Source organism: Electrona antarctica (assembly GCF_951216825.1).
Source record: "Electrona antarctica genome assembly, chromosome: 15".
NCBI classification, from domain to species: Eukaryota; Metazoa; Chordata; class Actinopteri; order Myctophiformes; family Myctophidae; genus Electrona; species Electrona antarctica.
Window position 1 is genome coordinate 2,053,718 of NC_136796.1, and position 19,498 is coordinate 2,073,215.

Here is a 19,498-nt window from a genome sequence, read left to right on the forward strand (position 1 = left end):
TCATAATAATAATACAACAGTCCAACAATTTGCGATAAGAAGCACAAAGATAAATAAATGCAACATTAATTCATTAATTCTTAATCTCACAATACAGTTATGGAAAGATTCCCCTGAAAAACATAATTACTCTATTAAATGTACCCTTACATTTTATCACCCATGTGAATACATACAACATTAGCGTCTGACCAAGTAGAACATGTAACATATATGATAGGCATCCCCGCAGGTTTATTTTTGTATTGGAATATCCCATATATAACTAATCACAAAAATAACAGACACTGAAACGGCTTGAAAGTCCACAATTCCATACACCTCTATTAGATGTCTAATAATTTAACCAAGCCAGGCTGCAAAAGTCCACAATTCCTCACACCTCTATAGGTTATAATTTTTAAAAGCAGCCATTTCCCATGTCTATGCATTAAACACATTGTCCTTGTACTGCGACTCCAAGTTACCTCATCATATATTCTCATTTCTAACTATACAATGGCCATATACTGTATATTCATAAAACATGGATCCTTTGACATAAATAATAGAGACATAAATCAATTCATAAGTTCATATAATATAAAGATACGTCAACCAAAACGATCAAATCAACACCACTCAAACTTAAATGCCTTAAAAAGTCAAGTCAGTATCACTTAACATAACAATCATCCAATAGGCTACTCTATTAAATATTCAAAAATGCTAAATAACGTTTTGAATTCCCTTCAAAACGTCAAAAGCCTACAGTATATGTGCACAAGAAAAGGTTCTAACAAAACGTCAAAAACCTACAGTATGTGCACAAGAAAAGGTTCTGGACATGATAAATGAACTATCTACCTTACAATTTCAATTTCATTTTATTCTCTGTTCCCCCCACTCTCACTTACATACACAAGTGTCTGTGAGTGAGAGTCCATTTCCAACATAGCAGATCATATATTGAGATTTTAACTCACTGGTAAGTTTGAAAAACACTGATCCAGCAGGATAAAATCTTGGTATTTTTACATTGCTTACTATTAACTAGTACCTACATTTGAAAACTGGGACTGGGACAATGTAACTGGGTTTTCACTTTGTAGTAATAATTCCTTCACCCTACTATGACATAAAATGGGTGTCACATGGATCCCAACCGCAAACGGTTTTGGTGGAGTGACAATGGTCTGATTTGAATCTCTATAGCTTACTTACCCTACACTACAGGTTTAAGCCCAGTCCTTTGAAATACAGCCTGGTCAAAAGACCACATAGCCACAGGTGAGACCCCCCTCAAGGTGCCAGTTTTTTCTTTTGTTTTGTAGGGAAAAAAATGCTGCTTGATAAATGCCTACACAAATATTTTGAATGTTTTAGCTTCACAAGAAAGATTTTGATATTGCTTAATAAAGGCTTGAATCCGTGGCACACACATCCTTTCTGAGGTTGAGTCAGTGTTCTTACACATTGGCAAAAAGTAAATGTTTCGTCTCAGAGTCCAGCTAAATAACTTTAGTGACAGAAGTACGTTACTGGTTGGAAAAACGGGAGGTTGATTCAGCAGGATCTCCTTGTCCCCTGACCCTTACTAAACAAATGCAGCAGGGCTACCATTTCTGGACATTTTGAATAAAGTCACTTGTCATCAAACTTGCTAGAAGTGAGGGCGCTAGACAGGTTCAAATGTACTGGTCTGGTATTGTTGTTGCATTAGAATGGAAAACAACTTGGATTTCAAACTCCGTTCACAAAGATCCGTATCAAATGGAGCAACGGGACACAGACATATGAGGACGCACGGGCTGCTGCACGAGAGATGAACGCTAGGGGGCTCCCGGTGACCGTTCCAGCAGAGGATCCAGATGGCGACGTGGAAGGGGTCATTCGGAGGGCGTTTCCATGGCAGCAGGTTGCAGGAGGCGCGGCAGCTACAGTCTGAAGATTTTGGAGTTTAAACATAATACACCAGAGGTTACCCATTCCTGGTAATGTAAAGTAAGGCAATGTGTCCTTTGATTTTTGTTTTTTCTGATCACTGATTGAGTAGGATAGCTTTTTGATTTAGTATAGTTAGCTAGTTGGACTTTTCTAGTAGGTTCATGGAATGTGAGTGTGATTTCAACATTCCACCACTAGGGAGGGCCCCTTCCCTTCGGTTGGGCTTTTTCCCTCCTCCCTCCAACAGGGACGTGTACAGGTTTGGAAATAACCTGTCATCTCAGGAAGTTTTGTGTTTATGTGTGTATTTGTTTTCTGTTACAATAGGGGGAGTTCTGTTTTCTTTTTTTCTGTACAATGTGATTCTTATTCAGGATGATTATTATCTTATGCAACATAACATTAGAAATAGCTTGTACTTTACTGATATAGTACTATGGTGAATTTCATTTCTTTGAATGTTAATGGTCTTCTCAATCCAACCAAGCAGAGGAAAATTATCTCAAAATTAAAAAAAGAAAATATAGATATAGCGTTCCTTCAAGAAACGCATATGACAGGGCTGGAACATGAAAAACTCAAAAGACAGGGGTATAAATATGTTTTTTCATCTTCAAATGGATTAAGACATACTAGAGGTGTAGCCATACTAATTTCTGGGAAAATTATGTATGATCATATTTCAACTATTAAGGATAGAGAAGGTAGATTTATAATGATTAAAGGAAAAATTGATGGAAATATGTTTACCTTTTATAATATATATATCCCCCCAAGTTCAGATTTGGCTTTTTATATGCAAATATTTGACAAGATAGCAACAGAGGCACAGGGGGTCCTTGTATGTGCGGGTGATCTGAATACAACGCTGGGACCCCACGACTCTTCAGGACGGAGACCAGCTCAATCTAATAGAATAACAAAGAAGATAAATTCAATAATCTCAGAATTGGGGCTGGTTGATGTCTGGAGACATGTGAATCCATCGCTTAGAGACTATACCCACTTTTCATCCCCACATTCAAGTTACAGTAGATTAGATTATTATTTATTATTTGGAACAGATATAAGTAAGGTGCAAAAATGTCATATTGGAACAATGGATCTTTCTGATCATAGCCCAGTGCACCTTTCTCTAGCTACATCAAACAGAAAAAGGAACACACTCTGGAGATTTAACCCTAGTATACTGAATGAAGAGAGAATAGAACAATTCTCAAAGGATATAACTGATTATCTAGAGCTTAATGATAATGGTGGGGTGTCTCCGCCCATGGTCTGGGATGCATGTAAAGCAGTGATGAGGGGTAAAGTGATATCATTAGCGTCTTTTCTCAAAAGATGCAGGACAGAAAGACTTAATACTTTACAAATAGAATTGAAAAACCTTGAAACTACACATAAAGACTCAATTGATCCTAGAATTAAAGTGGAATTGGCGACCAAAAGGAATCAGATTGACCAATTATATAACCAAGAAATCCAGAAGAAAATGATGTATACTAAACAAACATATTATGAGGGAGGTAGCAAATACACAAAACTGTTGGCATATAAACTCAGGAAACAACAAGCAGATAATACAATATATAAAATAACAGATCCCAACACAAAAGTTACACATCATGGACTAGAGGAAATTAAAAAATGTTTTACAGATTATTATAAAAACCTTTACTCTCAGCCACCTGTGGCCAATGATGAGCAGATGCATGCACTACTCGACTCATTACATTTACCAACTCTCACAGCTGATCAAAATAAAAGTTTAAAGGCATTGATATCGCAAGAAGAGATTATCTCGGCTATAGCCAGGTTGAAAGCGAATAAATCCCCGGGAACGGATGGATTCACATCTGAATGGTATAAGGCCCTAAAGGTGGTTTTGACACCTATTTTACAAAAAACTTTCAACTGGGTTTTGACAAAAAATGAGATTCCAGTATCTTGGAATGAAGCGATTATTTCAGTCATACCTAAAGGTGATAAAGACAGACTGGATTGTGGAAATTATAGACCAATTAGTGTATTAAATCTGGATTACAAACTGTTCACATCAATTTTGTCTAGAAGACTTGAAAATATTCTGCCAGAACTTTGCCATTTTGACCAGACAGGTTTTGTCTCAACCCGTCAGACACATGATAATATTAGAAGATCTATTCATGTTATTAACCATGTAAATCAGAATAAGACGCCAGCTATGTTGATAAGTGTTGATGCATTTAAAGCGTTTGACTCGGTACGATACAAGTTCTTATTTAGAGTTATGGAAAAATTTGGATTTGATCAGGTGTTTATTAAGACAGTGGAATCCCTTTACAGTAGACCATCAGCTAGACTGAAGATCAATGGCGAGCTTTGTGACTCATTTTTGTTGGAACGGTCGTCTAGACAGGGGTGCCCAATTTCTCCAATATTGTTCGCAATTTTTATTGAACCTTTGGCGCAATGGATCAGACAGAATAATTCAATTAAAGGTATACTAATGCCAGCAGGTGAACAAAAATTGGCCCTTTTCGCAGATGATATTCTTGTGTATCTTTCGAGCCCAACGGAGTCATTGCCTGCGCTGATGTCTGTGTTGGAAGAATATGGATCATACTCAGGCTATAAAATAAATGAACAAAAAACACAAGCTCTCAACATGTATTACAATCCCCCTCACTGTCTTCGCTCTAGGTACAAAATTCGGTGGGACAAACAATCTGTGAAATATCTAGGTATTCTATTACCGACAGATTTATCCAAATTAGAAGAGTTAAATTATGACCCTCTCAGGAGGGGTATAATGGCTGATATTGATAGATGGAATTTAATTCCATATTTAAATCTGAGTTCACGCATAGAATCTGTAAAGATGAATGTATTACCAAGGCTTTTATATTTGTTTTTGTCAGTCCCTATCTCAAAACCAGAACAGTTCTTCTCTGACTGGGATAAAGTTATATCCAGATTTATTTGGGGAGGGAAAAAACCTAGAGTGAGGCTCAAGACATTACAACTACCAAAGGAAAGAGGGGGATTGGCCCTTCCATGTTTGAGAGATTATTATAGAGCAGCTCAAATCCGACCATTGATTGGATGGTGTAAGCCAAGTTACAAATCAAGATGGAAAGATATAGAGGGTTCAATGGGAAGGGGTCTACCTATTAACATGTTGGTGGGAGACCCATCCTTGGTCAAACACTTGTCGGATCCTCAGAATGTGATGATAACAGGTTCATTGAAGGTGTGGTGTGAAATAATTAGGAGATATAAACTGAAGGACAAGATTGGAATTCTCAAATGGTTTGCATATGATTCAGACTTCAGACCTAGTACACATGACATGAGGTTTAGAGGTTGGATTGGGAATGGCCTCTCTGCATATTGTACTCTTTTAAAACAGGGTAATGTGATGAGCTTCCAGGACCTGAAAGACAAATTTAATTTACAGAATCAGGACCTTTTTAGGTACCTACAAATCAGAGACTTTATAAATAGAAGGCTATTAAGAAGAGAAGATGCAACAGGAGTAGAGATCATTAAGATTTTCCAAAATGCGTATGCAGGCTCTACTTATCAAAAGATAGTTTCAAATGTATATGTAGTGCTTCAAAACATGAAAGGAGATAATACTCTGAATATTAAAGCAAGATGGGAAGCAGAGGGCAACCTTACTATATCAGCAGAAGAATGGGAAAGAATATGTAAACATCAGTGGAAAATGAGTAGTTCCCCCACATGGAGAGAATTCAGCTGGAAAAATGTGAGTCGTTTCTTTTGCACTCCAGCCCAGAAAAGACATTACACGTATCAGTCGGACTGTTGGAGACTCTGTGGGGAGACATTGGCAAATCATTTTCATGTGTTCTGGAGTTGCCCTTCTGTGGTTCCATTTTGGAGAAGTGTCCACAGTGTCCTGGAAGCAGTTTTTGGGGTTGACATTCCTTTTGATTTTAAAACCATGTATCTTGCAGATCTGGAGGGACTTCAATTTGTAAAGCAGGATCAGTATCTATTGAGGGTATTGCTGGTGGCATCCAAAAAAGCCTTAACAAAAAAGTGGCTTACAAATGTAATACCAACTATAAATGAATGGATTGATTTAATCTATAGTATATTTATTATGGAGAGAATTACATTCAGCTTCAGAGGTCAAGTTGAAGTCTTCACAGATAACTGGTTTAGATGGATTGCTCATGTTTCTACCATAAGACCTGATTTTGTATAGTTTCAGTTAGACCTGTTTAACCTGTATATGCACCTGTTTGAGGTACTTATGTATTATGAATGATCATCGATCGAGAAGAGAGGCAGACATCTCCCCTTGTGTGTATTGTTCGTATATTGTCTTGTTTTGTTTTCGGTTGTATGTATTGTCAATTGTCAGTCGTTTCGTTGTCATGTATGTTTGATTAAAATTCAATAAAACGTAAATTGAAAAAAAAAAAGAATGGAAAACAACAAAGCTGTTGGCATTTACCTCCCATGGGTTAATCTCCTGACTGCTCGTGTGGGCAGTTGTGACGGATATGATCCCCACTACCACAGTTGTAGCAAAGTTTCCACCGTCTTCTCTCTCGGTCTTGCTTCTGCCTTTGATGAAATCGCCATCCATCTTGCCTTCCGTGATTCCTGCACTGTTGTTGCTGGAAATGCGTCTGTCGTGCTGGAACCTGCTTTTGTGGAATCGGTTCCTTGTAGAGCATCTGTGGTGTTGTCATAGCGTGCCCCTCATAATACATCAGTTGTGCTGTTTCCAGCTTCTTCTTCCGAGTGTCTTCCTGTGTGATTGCCAACCTTTCTGCATGTTCCGCATGTGACCAGACCAGGTCCAACTCCATACTCTCCCAGCCTATGCATGATGTCATGACTCCGTCATGAATGGATGGCAACAATCCATGTACCAAAACATTCTTTAATAGGTGGTTGTATGCTGCATTATCATGGGTCAGGCCAGCATGTCTGTTGAAACACTGCTCCATCCTCGTTCTGTAGATGTCACAGCTTTCATTATGTTTCTGCTTAATGGAATGGATTTTATTCCAATCTGTACGGACTGGGTAGGCCTCCCTTATCCTCGAAAAAAGGCCATGTGCATTTTGTAACTGTCCTGTGACAATTTCCTTCCTTGGTCCATTTACATCAAAATCGCCTTTCAGGTGTGGCCATTTCAGTTTGAAAACTTTGCGAAACACTGTTTCCAACTCTGTTGCGGATGGCTGATACATTAATATTAAATCCAACACGGATGTACACCAGCGTTCCACATTTTCGGTCGGACATGGGAGATCCTTCACAATTTCCCTTACTTCTTGGGTCCAGTTGTGTCGGACCTGCACTGTTTCAGAGTCAGCATCACAGATTTCCTCTGCAGCTTCAGCAGGAGGTTGTGGGTGTGGATTTGCAGGATACGACATTAGTGGAAATGTCTGATGTGGCCCAGCTTGGCTGTGTGTATTGATCTTGTGTGGGGGGTTGGTTTGATGAGAGAACTCTTCCAGCTCTATTTCCCTCCAGCTCATAAGTTTATCATGTGCACAAGGGTTGGCAGTGTGTACATCTCCGTCTTCCAGTCTGGAGCCATCACAACTAACGGTTCTCGCAATTGTGTGGTTGTCTAACTTTTGTAGGGCTGTGACAAGCTTCCCCAGGGTTCTACTCAGCTTTTCCTGTAGACAAAGTACCGTGGCTTCAATCTGTTTCCTTGTCCTTTGTTCCTCTTCAAACTGTCCCTCTCTCTTATAACTCAACTTGCCTCCCATTGTCCTCCTAAGTATGGTTGCAAAAACATCTACTTCACCTTCATGTCTTTATTTCAGTCCTTGTGGTTGTGTCACCGTAGTATGGTTAGTCTCCCTTTTGCTTGATTTGTCTTCCATCTTCTCGAACTGTTCCTCCAAAAATCGTCAGAAAGATTTGTTAGTCCTGAGGTTCATTTGAATGGAGTTATCCGCTCCAGCAGAGTAATCCAGTCCCATCTGGGGTGCCAAATTGTTATGGAAATAATATATGTCCATCCGGGTGAATGTATATCTTAGAAGTTTATTCAGAAGAACAGCAACAAGCAAACAACATCTACTAGTCTAGCAGGCTTAGCCTGCATCCCTCCAACTTTCTCTCTCAGTACATCTCTCTCTCGTCGTCTCCATCCCACTAGCCTCCCCAGCTTCTCCGTAGGTCCTCTCTTATACCCCAGAAGCAGGTCCACACCTTCACAAAGGTACAATAGAATACAGACGCCCTGACTGTCTTGGCTGTCGCCCCCCTCCTGAGACAGGAGGTGTGACATGGTCTTTTACATACAGCTTGATCAAAGGGTTGATTGGATTAAGACAGGCTTTCAGGCCAAGGTGTTGTTGCTCACAGACACGACCAGACAGACTAGCATGGAACAATATACTATATAGATTTGAGTTCATATTTCCCACAACAATGGTTATGGCAAAACTTAACTTAAAATAATAATCACTATTATGGGTCCATAAAACATTTATTCAGCTCTTTTGAATGCATTCATTGCATACACTATTCGGTCATATATTTTCTGCCTATTCGGGCCGAAAAACCGAACAGGCCGAAAATGCATTTTCTGCCTAATATTTTCTGCGGCCGAATATTCGGTGCATCAGTACTCTCATTGCTCTGGCTTTCTGGGACCAACATTGTCAGTTGTGTTTTTTTTTGGGGGGGGGGGGGGGGGGGAGAGAATAGATATGGTGTTGAGAAACAAAGCTGCATGCTTCTACAGACAGTGTACGCACCGCTTGATTTGATGCAGCGTGTGCGTGTGCGTGTGCGCGTGCGTGTGCGCGTGCGTGCGCATGCACACTGGAACAAGGCCAGAGGAGTTAGAGAATGTAAATAGCCTTGGCCTGCTGCCGTTTCCAGTGTGTTGCTCATGCCAGAGGTGGCCCAAGGTAAACACAGACCTTCATTTGACACTCGGCAGCATAGATTAGAAACAATGACCCACATATTCATACTGTATATTTACGTACTGTATATACAGTAGGCCTTGTTGCTCTCGGGCTGAGACCTTTTATCTCCACATAACTGTTTGTGTTTCTTAAATGAACGCCCTAGTTTTCAACACTTTTCACATCAAGGTCCATTATTTATTCTGCATTTGAGCCACGGAACCACCGTTTGATGACATTTAGCCTCTCAGACCCAAAACTTTAGAATATTTGGTTATCGTTGGATATGAGTAGGGATGTCCCGATACACTTTCTTTTGCTTCCGATCCGATCCCGATACCTCAATTTCTGTGTTAGCCGATACCGATACCAAATACAGATACCAGTGTCGTGATATCATGTTGTGTTTATAGCTATCTAGCTATATATCTCCTGTTGTGTTTATAGCAGACTCATCACTCAAACGTGCACTTCCAGTTTAGGCAACTCCAAAGCAAATTCCACATGTCCCAACATTTTATCTACCTGCCATAGTGTCAACCACTTACCCCTGTGTCGGATCTGTGGTTAGACTGGCATAAAATGGCACGATTTTTTTCCTACTCAGTCTGTGTCTCATAGGAGGGCTGTGGGCAGTTTAGAAACCGTCTTCCAGTGACATCATCATTAGGCAGATTTGTTTTTAAACTATTTCTTTACAAAAATGTTTAGATTTCCATTTTCGTGAGAACGATGGCTTCCATTTTCGCATTGCAACTTTTCTGGACTAGAAAGCCTGCAGTTTCTATTAGCTTGGATTCCCCATCGATGATGTCACTGGAAGACGGTTTCTGAACTGCCCGCAGCCCTCCTATGAGACACAGACGGAGTAGAAAGAATTGCGCCATTTTTTTCATGATTATTAGTGAGGACCTATTATATGAAGATAGGTTGTAAAGTGGTGAAGTGGTCCTTTAAGAAGTACATCACATCATTGAGCCAGTCACCAGTCAATAGTTAACGAGGGGTGGAGTCGGCACCGGAATAGTAAAGGAAATGGTAAGATATTCCAGTCTGCTGCAAATTGGGAGGGAACTGAACTTTAAGAATCAGTTGAATAAGGAAAGGACTGTTTATTGTCACTTCTCAAACAGATAAAGGCAACGAAATGCACTTACGTGTGGTGAGGTCCACAGATACTGAGCAGCAACAATACATATTTATAAACATATAATAAAGATAAAGAAGATAATAAAGATAAAGACCCCTGAGGAATTTCTATCGCAGCACTAGGGGTGGGAGTATAGCTTAGTGTCTGGAATCCGGATGTATAGAAAGTGCAATAAGGTGTATAAACCATGTTGTACACGAGATTAATTAGTATCGCATATCGTTAGTTAAACCTCGTTATGTCCAAAACTGTTACTTTTCAGGATTCAAATTCAAAAGTGTCAAAAGTAGCAGATCTACAAGCTCGAAACTTGCCGTTTAGAGTCGCGTTTAGAGCTTGTAGATCTGCTACTTTTGATGTTTTTGTGTGACCCTGTAGTGTGATCAAGTTGATTAAGGAAAAAACCCACAAAAAGGTAGAATAGATATATACATTGTGCAATAAGTATACAATAAAATGTATTAATTATTATTCCAGTTGTTTGAACTCTGGGCGTATGGCACTGAGCGGAGCTCTACGCAGCCCTTGGAAGTTCGCACCAGCTGTACTGATTTCCCTGCTGCGTGTCAATTCAAACTGCCAAACCCATCACCCTTTGCCAGCCTTCTGATTGGTCCCTGACTGACTAACCAGCAGGCTCTCTCTGCCTTGTTCCGTCCTGGTTCCGCCTTGTTTATGTTGAATTTGCTAAAACATCATTTTTGGAAAAAAAACTAAAAACAAACGAGTCACCGTGCTGCACCTGTGATGTTCCTTTTTACTGACACCAAGTTTAAAATAAGAATTGAATTCACAGAATATCAATATGAAGCAACTGAAAAACACCTTATTTCAATGGTAGTGGATGGAGAGAGAGGATTTTTTCCCAACCATGAAACGGCAACCAATGGGTGCGAAGAGGGGCACAACCACGGGCGGGACTTGACAAAGGGTGAATTGCTGCTGCCGATAGTCATTAACGTTACTTAACCCATTTTGGACTGAGGTCGATTCAAAAAAAGGCTTCTAAATCCTAATAGTTTTCTGAAAAACCCATGTTTCTACGGGGGCAGCGGTGGCTCTAAGGGTTAGAGGAGCGCCCTTGTTGCCGAAAGGTTGCCGGTTCGATTCCCCGGACGGGCAGGAAAAATCTGGGTGGGGAAGTGATTGTCATCACTCACACAAAACAATCCTGCAAAGAGCAGGTGAAGGGTATCGGTCAGTGCAGAGGAGACCGTTTGAGGTGTCACGTTGACTGTGGAGGTGTATCCTAGGGGGATATTATCTCATGACTAAATCATTGGAAAAAAACCCTTTTTTGTTTCTGCCCACAGCATTATTGTGTCAATTTTCCACTGACTCGAGCGTTTGTCTATTTACTAAACATTTCCAACCTCCATGTTGCGAATAAGTAAGCCTCGCTGAGCCATGAGGCCCATAGCCGGGCGGCTGTGGCTCAGGAGGTAGAGCAGGTCGTCCAATGATCCATGGGTCGGCGGTTCGAATCCCGGCTCCTCCTGTCTACATGTCGAAGTGTCCTTGGGCAAGACACTGAACCCTAGGCCCTTTTTGAAACTAGCTCCTCGCCACTCGTCCTACACACTTCCACTTGGTTTGAGCATAGATATATAAATGATAGAGACGGCACCAGGATTCCCCTCCCATCCAGGGCCGTCTCTATTGTTTATATATCTATGCTCAAACCAAGTGGAAGTGTGTAGGGCGAGTGGCGAGGAGCTAGTTTCAAAAAGGGGGCTACATTGCCTCCAATGAGTTGGTCGCTAAGAGATGTACAAGTATATATACAAGTTCACCCCCTGGACATGATATACAAGTTCACCCCCTGGACATGATATACAAGTTCACCCCCTGGACATGATATACAAGTTCACCCCCTGGACATGACACTGGGATGTCGCAGGGACTTAAACCCCCAAATCCAACCCTTGATTCTGAGCACCAAGCAGCATTTTTCTTTGGTATGACCCGGCCGGGGATCGAACCCCGACCTCACAGTCCCAGGGTGGACACTCGAACCACAAGGCCACTTTGGTGGTATATACATGTTTGCGATTATTTACGCCCCCAGTTAATGTCCAATATGGTTCTTCTTCTGACTAACAGGGTGAAGTCGACGGAAACCGAGTGCAAACCTTGTGAATGCAGGCCTGGAAACGGGATGGAATAGTGGACCTTTATTAAACCATTTAGACCTGACGTCGAAATTAAAAAAATGTCTTCTAAATCATGACAGTTTTTTTGAAAAACCTTATGTTTCTGTATCAGTGGTGCGTGGTGCTCAATATTTCATGCCAAGGACCCCAAAATCTATATGTAATATGCCTCCGCCCCCTCATCTGAAAATATGTAGTTCCAGGGACCCCCCCCCCCCCAGAAGCAAAGATTTGAGTTAAAATGTTCACTCTGTAATAATATATATTCAAAGATTTTAAGCACATTTTCACGATTTTTCAAAAATAGCAGACCTACAAGCTCGTAGCGCGGCACTCGGTGCCGCGCTACGAGCTTGTAGATCTGCTATTTTTAAATAGCTAATAACATAATGCTTTAAACACCAACAAGGGTTCCCGCCCAAAATGGGTTAAAATGTTCAAATACTAGAAATGTACTGGAAGAATATGGAGAAAGCGACTTTATTCCACCTCTTTCAAATACTTGTAGAAATGTTATGGAAATATGGTGACAGTGCTGCTGCTGCACAGGTGTTTACAGTCAAGCTGCAGCTGCTGGTACAGTACTGAATGTGTAATTATCTTGACGAGAAGGGAAATATCTGAACTGTGTAACGAATACAGAATACCTGTAGTCCAGGTTTGAGAATACAGAATACCTGTAGTCCAGGTTTGAGAATACAGAATACCTGTAGTCCAGGTTTGAGAATACAGAATACCTGTAGTCCCGGTTTGAGAATACAGAATACCTGTAGTCCAGGTTTGAGAATACAGAATACCTGTAGTCCCGGCTTGAGAATACAGAATACCTGTAGTCCAGGTTTGAGAATACAGAATACCTCTAGTCCCGGCTTGAGAATACAGAATACCTGTAGTCCAGGTTTGAGAATACAGAATACCTGTAGTCCAGGTTTGAGAATACAGAATACCTGTAGTCCAGGTTTGAGAATACAGAATACCCCTAGTCCCGGTTTGAGAATACAGAATACCCCTAGTCCCGGTTTGAGAATACAGAATACCTGTAGTCCAGGTTTGAGAATAAAGAATACCTGTAGTCCCGGTTTGAGAATACAGAATACCCCTAGTCCCGGTTTGAGAATACAGAATACCCCTAGTCCCGGTTTGAGAATACAGAATACCTGTAGTCCCGGTTTGAGAATACAGAATACCCCTAGTCCAGGTTTGAGAATACAGAATACCTGTAGTCCCGGTTTGAGAATACAGAATACCTGTAGTCCCGGTTTGAGAATACAGAATACCTGTAGTCCCGGTTTGAGAATACAGAATACCTGTAGTCCCGGTTTGAGAATACAGAATACCCCTAGTCCAGGTTTGAGAATACAGAATACCTGTAGTCCCGGTTTGAGAATACAGAATACCTGTAGTCCCGGTTTGAGAATACAGAATACCTGTAGTCCCGGTTTGAGAATACAGAATACCTGTAGTCCCGGTTTGAGAATACAGAATACCCCTAGTCCAGGTTTGAGAATACAGAATACCTGTAGTCCCGGTTTGAGAATACAGAATACCTGTAGTCCCGGTTTGAGAATACAGAATACCTGTAGTCCCGGTTTGAGAATACAGAATACCCCTAGTCCCGGTTTGAGAATACAGAATACCCCTAGTCCCGGTTTGAGAATACAGAATACCTGTAGTCCCGGTTTGAGAATACAGAATACCCCTAGTCCCGGTTTGAGAATACAGAATACCCCTAGTCCAGGTTTGAGAATACAGAATACCTGTAGTCCCGGTTGGAGAATACAGAATACCCCTAGTCCAGGTTTGAGAATACAGAATACCTGTAGTCCCGGTTTGAGAATACAGAATACCCCTAGTCCAGGTTTGAGAATACAGAATACCCCTAGTCCAGGTTTGAGAATACAGAATACCTGTAGTCCCGGTTTGAGAATACAGAATACCTGTAGTCCCGGTTTGAGAATACAGAATACCCCTAGTCCAGGTTTGAGAATACAGAATACCCCTAGTCCAGGTTTGAGAATACAGAATACCTGTAGTCCCGGTTTGAGAATACAGAATACCCCTAGTCCCGGTTGGAGAATACAGAATACCCCTAGTCCAGGTTTGAGAATACAGAATACCCCTAGTCCAGGTTTGAGAATACAGAATACCTGTAGTCCCGGCTGGAGACCGACACGTGCCACATTTACACTATGCACTGGTGGAGAGTATCTTTTTAAGTACGTTTACTCAAGTACTGTACTTACACACAATCGCTGCCATTGACGAGATAGTAAGAGTTCTCAAATTCTGCCCAAACCCGACCAGACGTTTTTGGGGCCGGGCCCAATATATATGCTAATTAGTCAGGCTGGGCCGAGCATCGGGTTCATCAAGATAAATTAAATAAATATACAGTAGTACCCCCAAAAAAGAAATGCCGACTGCCTAACGGTAAGGCCGACGGAAACGGAAGTGGACGCAGCTCAAAGTGAACATTACTCAGGGAGTTACTCAGGTAGTTTGTCCGCTGTCCGACCTGCCTAGGCCGTGTTATTAAAGGTGTAGTGAAATAAAAAATACACACTTTTAGACCACATCCGTGGTCATCATATGAGCATACCTAACAATGGATGCCAATTTTCTTTTTTCATTTTTGTGTATTTTTATATCAAAAGTCCATTAAAATCGAATTTGTGTGTGTGTGTGTGTGTGTGTGTGTGTGTGTGTGTGTGTGTGTGTGTGTGTGTGTGTGTGTGTGTGTGTGTGTGTGTGTGTGTGTGTGTGTGTGTGTGTGTGTGTGTGTGTGTGTGTGTGTGTGTGTGTGTGTGTGTGTGTGTGTGTGTGTGTGTGTGTGTGTGTGTGTGTGTGTGTGTGTGTGTGTGTGTGTGTGTGTGTGTGTGTGTGTGTGTGTGTGTGTGTGTGTGTGTGTGTGTGTGTGTGTGTGTGTGCTCGTACTCTAACATGTTCTGTCTCTCGTATGTGTGTGCGTGCAGGCGGCAGCGCGTCACCAGTACTCCTGCCTACTCTAACATGTTCTATCTCTCCTCTGTGTGTGTGTGTGTGTGTGCGCGTGCAGGCGGCAGCGCGTCACCAGTGCTCCTACCTCATCCAGCAGCACAGCGCCAGCTTCCTGGAGGCCGGAGGAGACGAGAGCTGGCTGAGGAGTCTGGAGCACGTCCCCGCCAAGCTGAGCAGTCTGCACACACTCAACATGCTGCTGGCCCACAGGCCCTGGCTCATCACACAGCAGAACATACAGGTGACACCGCACCACACCACACCACACACACACATCACACAGCAGAACATACAGGTCCGCACCGCACCGCACACACACACACACGCTCAACATGCTGCTGGCCCACAGGCCCTGGCTCATCACACAGCAGAACATACAGGTGACACCGCACCGCACCGCACCGCACCGCACACACACACGCTCAACATGCTCCTGGCCCACAGGCCCTGGCTCATCACACAGCAGAACATACAGGTGACACCGCACCGCACCACACCACACACACACACACACACACACACTCAACATGCTGCTGGCCCACAGGCCCTGGCTCATCACACAGCAGAACATACAGGTGACACCGCACCGCACCGCACACACACACACACACACGCTCAACATGCTGCTGGCCCACAGGCCCTGGCTCATCACACAGCAGAACATACAGGTGACACCGCACCACACCACACACACACACACGCTCAACATGCTGCTGGCCCACAGGCCCTGGCTCATCACACAGCAGAACATACAGGTGACACCGCACCGCACCGCTCACACACACACACACACACACACACACACACACACACACACACACACACACACACACACGCTCAACATGCTGCTGGCCCACAGGCCCTGGCTCATCACACAGCAGAACATACAGGTGACACTACAATTCCCATAATGCTTTGGTGCACTGCTCCTCCTTGTTGGATAGGGGGAGGACTGTCTTACTGAGACGAAAAAAGTACAAAGACATGCACAATCCAATCCAAACTTGGGCAGGTGCCGAGCGATGAATAGTATGATAAGTGCCTTCCTTTGCTCTCAAGGAAGAGCATTGTGCTCGAAATGTCACAGTCATTCATTTGTGCAAATAAAGGCACTTATCAAATGGTGCATTTATATAAATGGTGCATTTATATAGCGCCTTTTATCCAAGGCGCTTTACATAGATTCAGTGGTGTGCCGTCAGGGCCAGCAAGGCCTTCTCTGCAGGCCCACTTGCCTGATGCAGAAATTTATTTTATTTTATAATAAGTTTTTCTTTTTAAAAAATATTATATTATCTATAATATTATATATAATTATAATATTATATTTATTTCGCTGCCACTGCACTGTTTCTCACTCAGACAGGCTGGATGCTCTGCTTCCATTCTGTGCAGGTACAACAGCCCTTGGTTTTTTTTAACCAATGAGATTATTCCCTTGTGTTGTCTCCGGGTAAAATTCTCTACCGGGAGGCCTGCAGAAACTCCAGTGAATCCCCTTGCTGTTGAAATGAATGGGGAGCAATATAGAGATTGACAGGTTCCTTAGCCAATCAGATTTCGAGTTTGCCCTGCTGGGCGTTTCTTTCAAGTTCCAGCGCCAGCTAGCAGGCCTTTGGTGACGTAAACGTCTTCCGCTTGGATCCCATTGCTGGGGGAAATATTGTCAAATGAGAAAAGAGAACTGGGTCTTTCAAACTTTCTGCGCGAGTTCCCATATGTGGGTTGATTGAGGAGCTAAATAGATTTAACTCACAAACAAACGCGGAAAACGGCTGAAGGAGGAGAAGAAACAGATTTAGTGGTGGATTTACAGTCAAAGCATTTTTCGAGAAGGAAGGACTTCAAGAAAAGCTTGCAGGGTCGACCATTGGTATGATGCAGGCAGCCATGGTAAGAATCTTTATATATAATATTTATATACATGCGATCGCGATGCAACGCAGTTTATTGATGATTGATCGTTTTATAGGCTATGGTTGTGGACTTCAGGACTTGTGGTTGTCCGTGCCCACAGTGTGTGTGTGGCCGAGTCTCATGTGGCTGTGCGCTGTGGAGCCACTTGAGTGTGTGTGTGTGTGTGTGTGTGTGTGTGTGTGTGTGTGTGTGTGTGTGCGTGTGCGTGCGCGTGCGTGCGCTGCGTGTGTTTAGTCCCCGCCGGTGCAGCATAGCTGGGATATTACAGAGCCTGATCTGATATGAGTGTGGTTCAGTTCCACCAATTTTTGCGTGGTTTAATGTTGTATAAAAACATATGACAGTTTGTTGGGGGGGGGGGGGGGGGTTGTGTTGAAGGCGTAGTTCAATTCGGCACGGTCCGCCACTGCATAGATTGTGCATTACATTCACCCATTCACACACACATTCATACACCGATTGCGGCGGAAGCCATGCAAGGTACCAACCAGCACATCGGGAGCAATTTGGGGTTCAGTGTCTTGCCCAAGGACACTTCGACATGTAGACAGGAGGAGCCGGGATTCGAACCGCCGACCCATGGATCATTGGACGACCTGCTCTACCTCCTGAGCCACAGTCACTAGCATCGGAGCCCACAGTGTGCAAGCGTCTTCATTCCTTATCCTTGTCTTACTGAGACAACATGTAGTCCAGGAAGTAAGTGAGCCCCAGTGTCCATGACATCAGAGACACTGGGCTCACTGCTACAATCTAAAATATCTAGAACCACATACCCGTATTGCACCGAATACAAGACGACTCCGATTATAAGACGACCCCCATTCTTCAAGACTCATTTGTGGAGAAAGAACATTGAATGTCAAATAGTCTCTAGTCCCTGATTATAATACGGCCACGTTTTGTAGGATATTTACATTGGAAAAAAACAGTCTTATATTCAGGACAATAGGGTATTACACACATTAAAGACCCCCAGAAAAGTGTTCTAAATCTTCTAAACGTCATTAACATATATATATTTTTGCAAAAAGGGTGAAGTTTCCCTTTAACCCATTTAGACCTAAGTTCGATTCTACAAATATCTTCTAAAACATGACAGTTTTTCTGAAAAACCTGTGTTTCTGTCAGTGGTGCTTAAACTATTTCATTTCAAGGACCCCCAATATCATATGGCTGCCGACCCCTATCTGAATATATGTTGTTCCAGGGACCTTCCAGAAGCAAAGATTTGAGTTAAAAACGTTCACTCTGAAAGAATATATATTCAAAGATTTGCGCGATATTTTCACGATTTTTCAAAAATAGCAGATCTACAAGCTCATAGCGCGGCACCGAGTGCCGCGCTATGAGCTTGTAGATCTGCTATTTTTCAATAGCTAAAGTAATAGCTAAAGTAACATAATGCTTAAAACACCAAAGGGGTTCCCGCCCACAATAATTCTTCATGTTTGCACTTTCTTACTTTTAAATGGAAGCTGATGATGACACATAACTTTTTCCATGCATATTGACAGTCACAAATGTTGACTCATCCTAAAATCACTCTTTACACCCTCTCTCCCCCCCCCCCCTAAACCCACAGGAGTTGGTATGTCCCGGGGCGGAGTCTCGCTGGTCATTGGCCGAGCTGATCCACGCGGTCATCCTCATGGCACACGCCCACTCGCTGTCGTCCTTCGTCTGGGGGTGTGGCCTCAACCCGGAGCCCGACCACGTGGGAGGCCACGCCTTCCATCCGCCCTCGCCCAATCACGTGCCCCGCAGCCCCCACAGCCCCGCCCACGAGGAAGGCAGACAAGAGGTGAGCTTGGTGGTCTGGCGGGCTTATTTTCTGTTGTTGTTTTAATCAGTGTGTAAGGCGCCGTTTCTCTGGGCGGGGACCCCCTGGGGTCCTTAAAGGTTGTTCTAGAGCAGGGGTGGGGGCCACATGCGGCCCCCACCTTCACTTAATGTGGCCCTCAGGTTAATATCAGAATACTGATATAATATTGGTTTCATCTGTTTACAATTCCACAACATGCAAACATGACCCGCTTTAATTACTTCAGTCTAATTTAGTAGCTCAATGCTCAACACAAGTATAATTAAAGGCATTTGAAATTACATAAAAATGTTAATTTTCAGGATTCCAATTCAAAAATAGCATAGGGAGTGAGTGTGTAAATATAGTGGCCCTCTCCATCGTCAAAGTTGCCCATCCCTGTTCTAGGGGGTCCCCAACAAAATTACTAATAGTTTAAAACATGCTGTGGCAAAACATCCATATAATTTGACCCATCGCTAAGCCCCACCCTCTCCACGGTCGGGCCAGAGCCATAGAGTAAGACAGAGTTACGACAACTCCGTTCACCTCATGGGGCTTCAGTCCAATGGCGGCTCTTCTATAGACTTCTATTGGCGAATAGGAACACCGGAAGTTTACGGAATGCATTGGGTCTGGCAAGCTG

The 19,498-nt window shown here is 42.7% G+C and overlaps 1 protein-coding gene across 3 annotated transcripts in view; it reads left to right on the forward strand.

Annotated features, from left to right (window-relative positions):
- Positions 1 to 19,498, forward strand: part of sesn2 (sestrin 2) — a 65,157-nt gene that overhangs the window by 30,880 nt on the left and 14,779 nt on the right. For all 3 annotated transcript variants that reach the window (XM_079521781.1, XM_079521782.1, XM_079521783.1), the window contains 2 exons: positions 15,190 to 15,372; positions 18,634 to 18,852. In XM_079521781.1, coding sequence (XP_079377907.1) covers positions 15,190 to 15,372; positions 18,634 to 18,852 — 402 coding nt within the window. The remainder of the gene's footprint in view (positions 1 to 15,189; positions 15,373 to 18,633; positions 18,853 to 19,498) is intronic.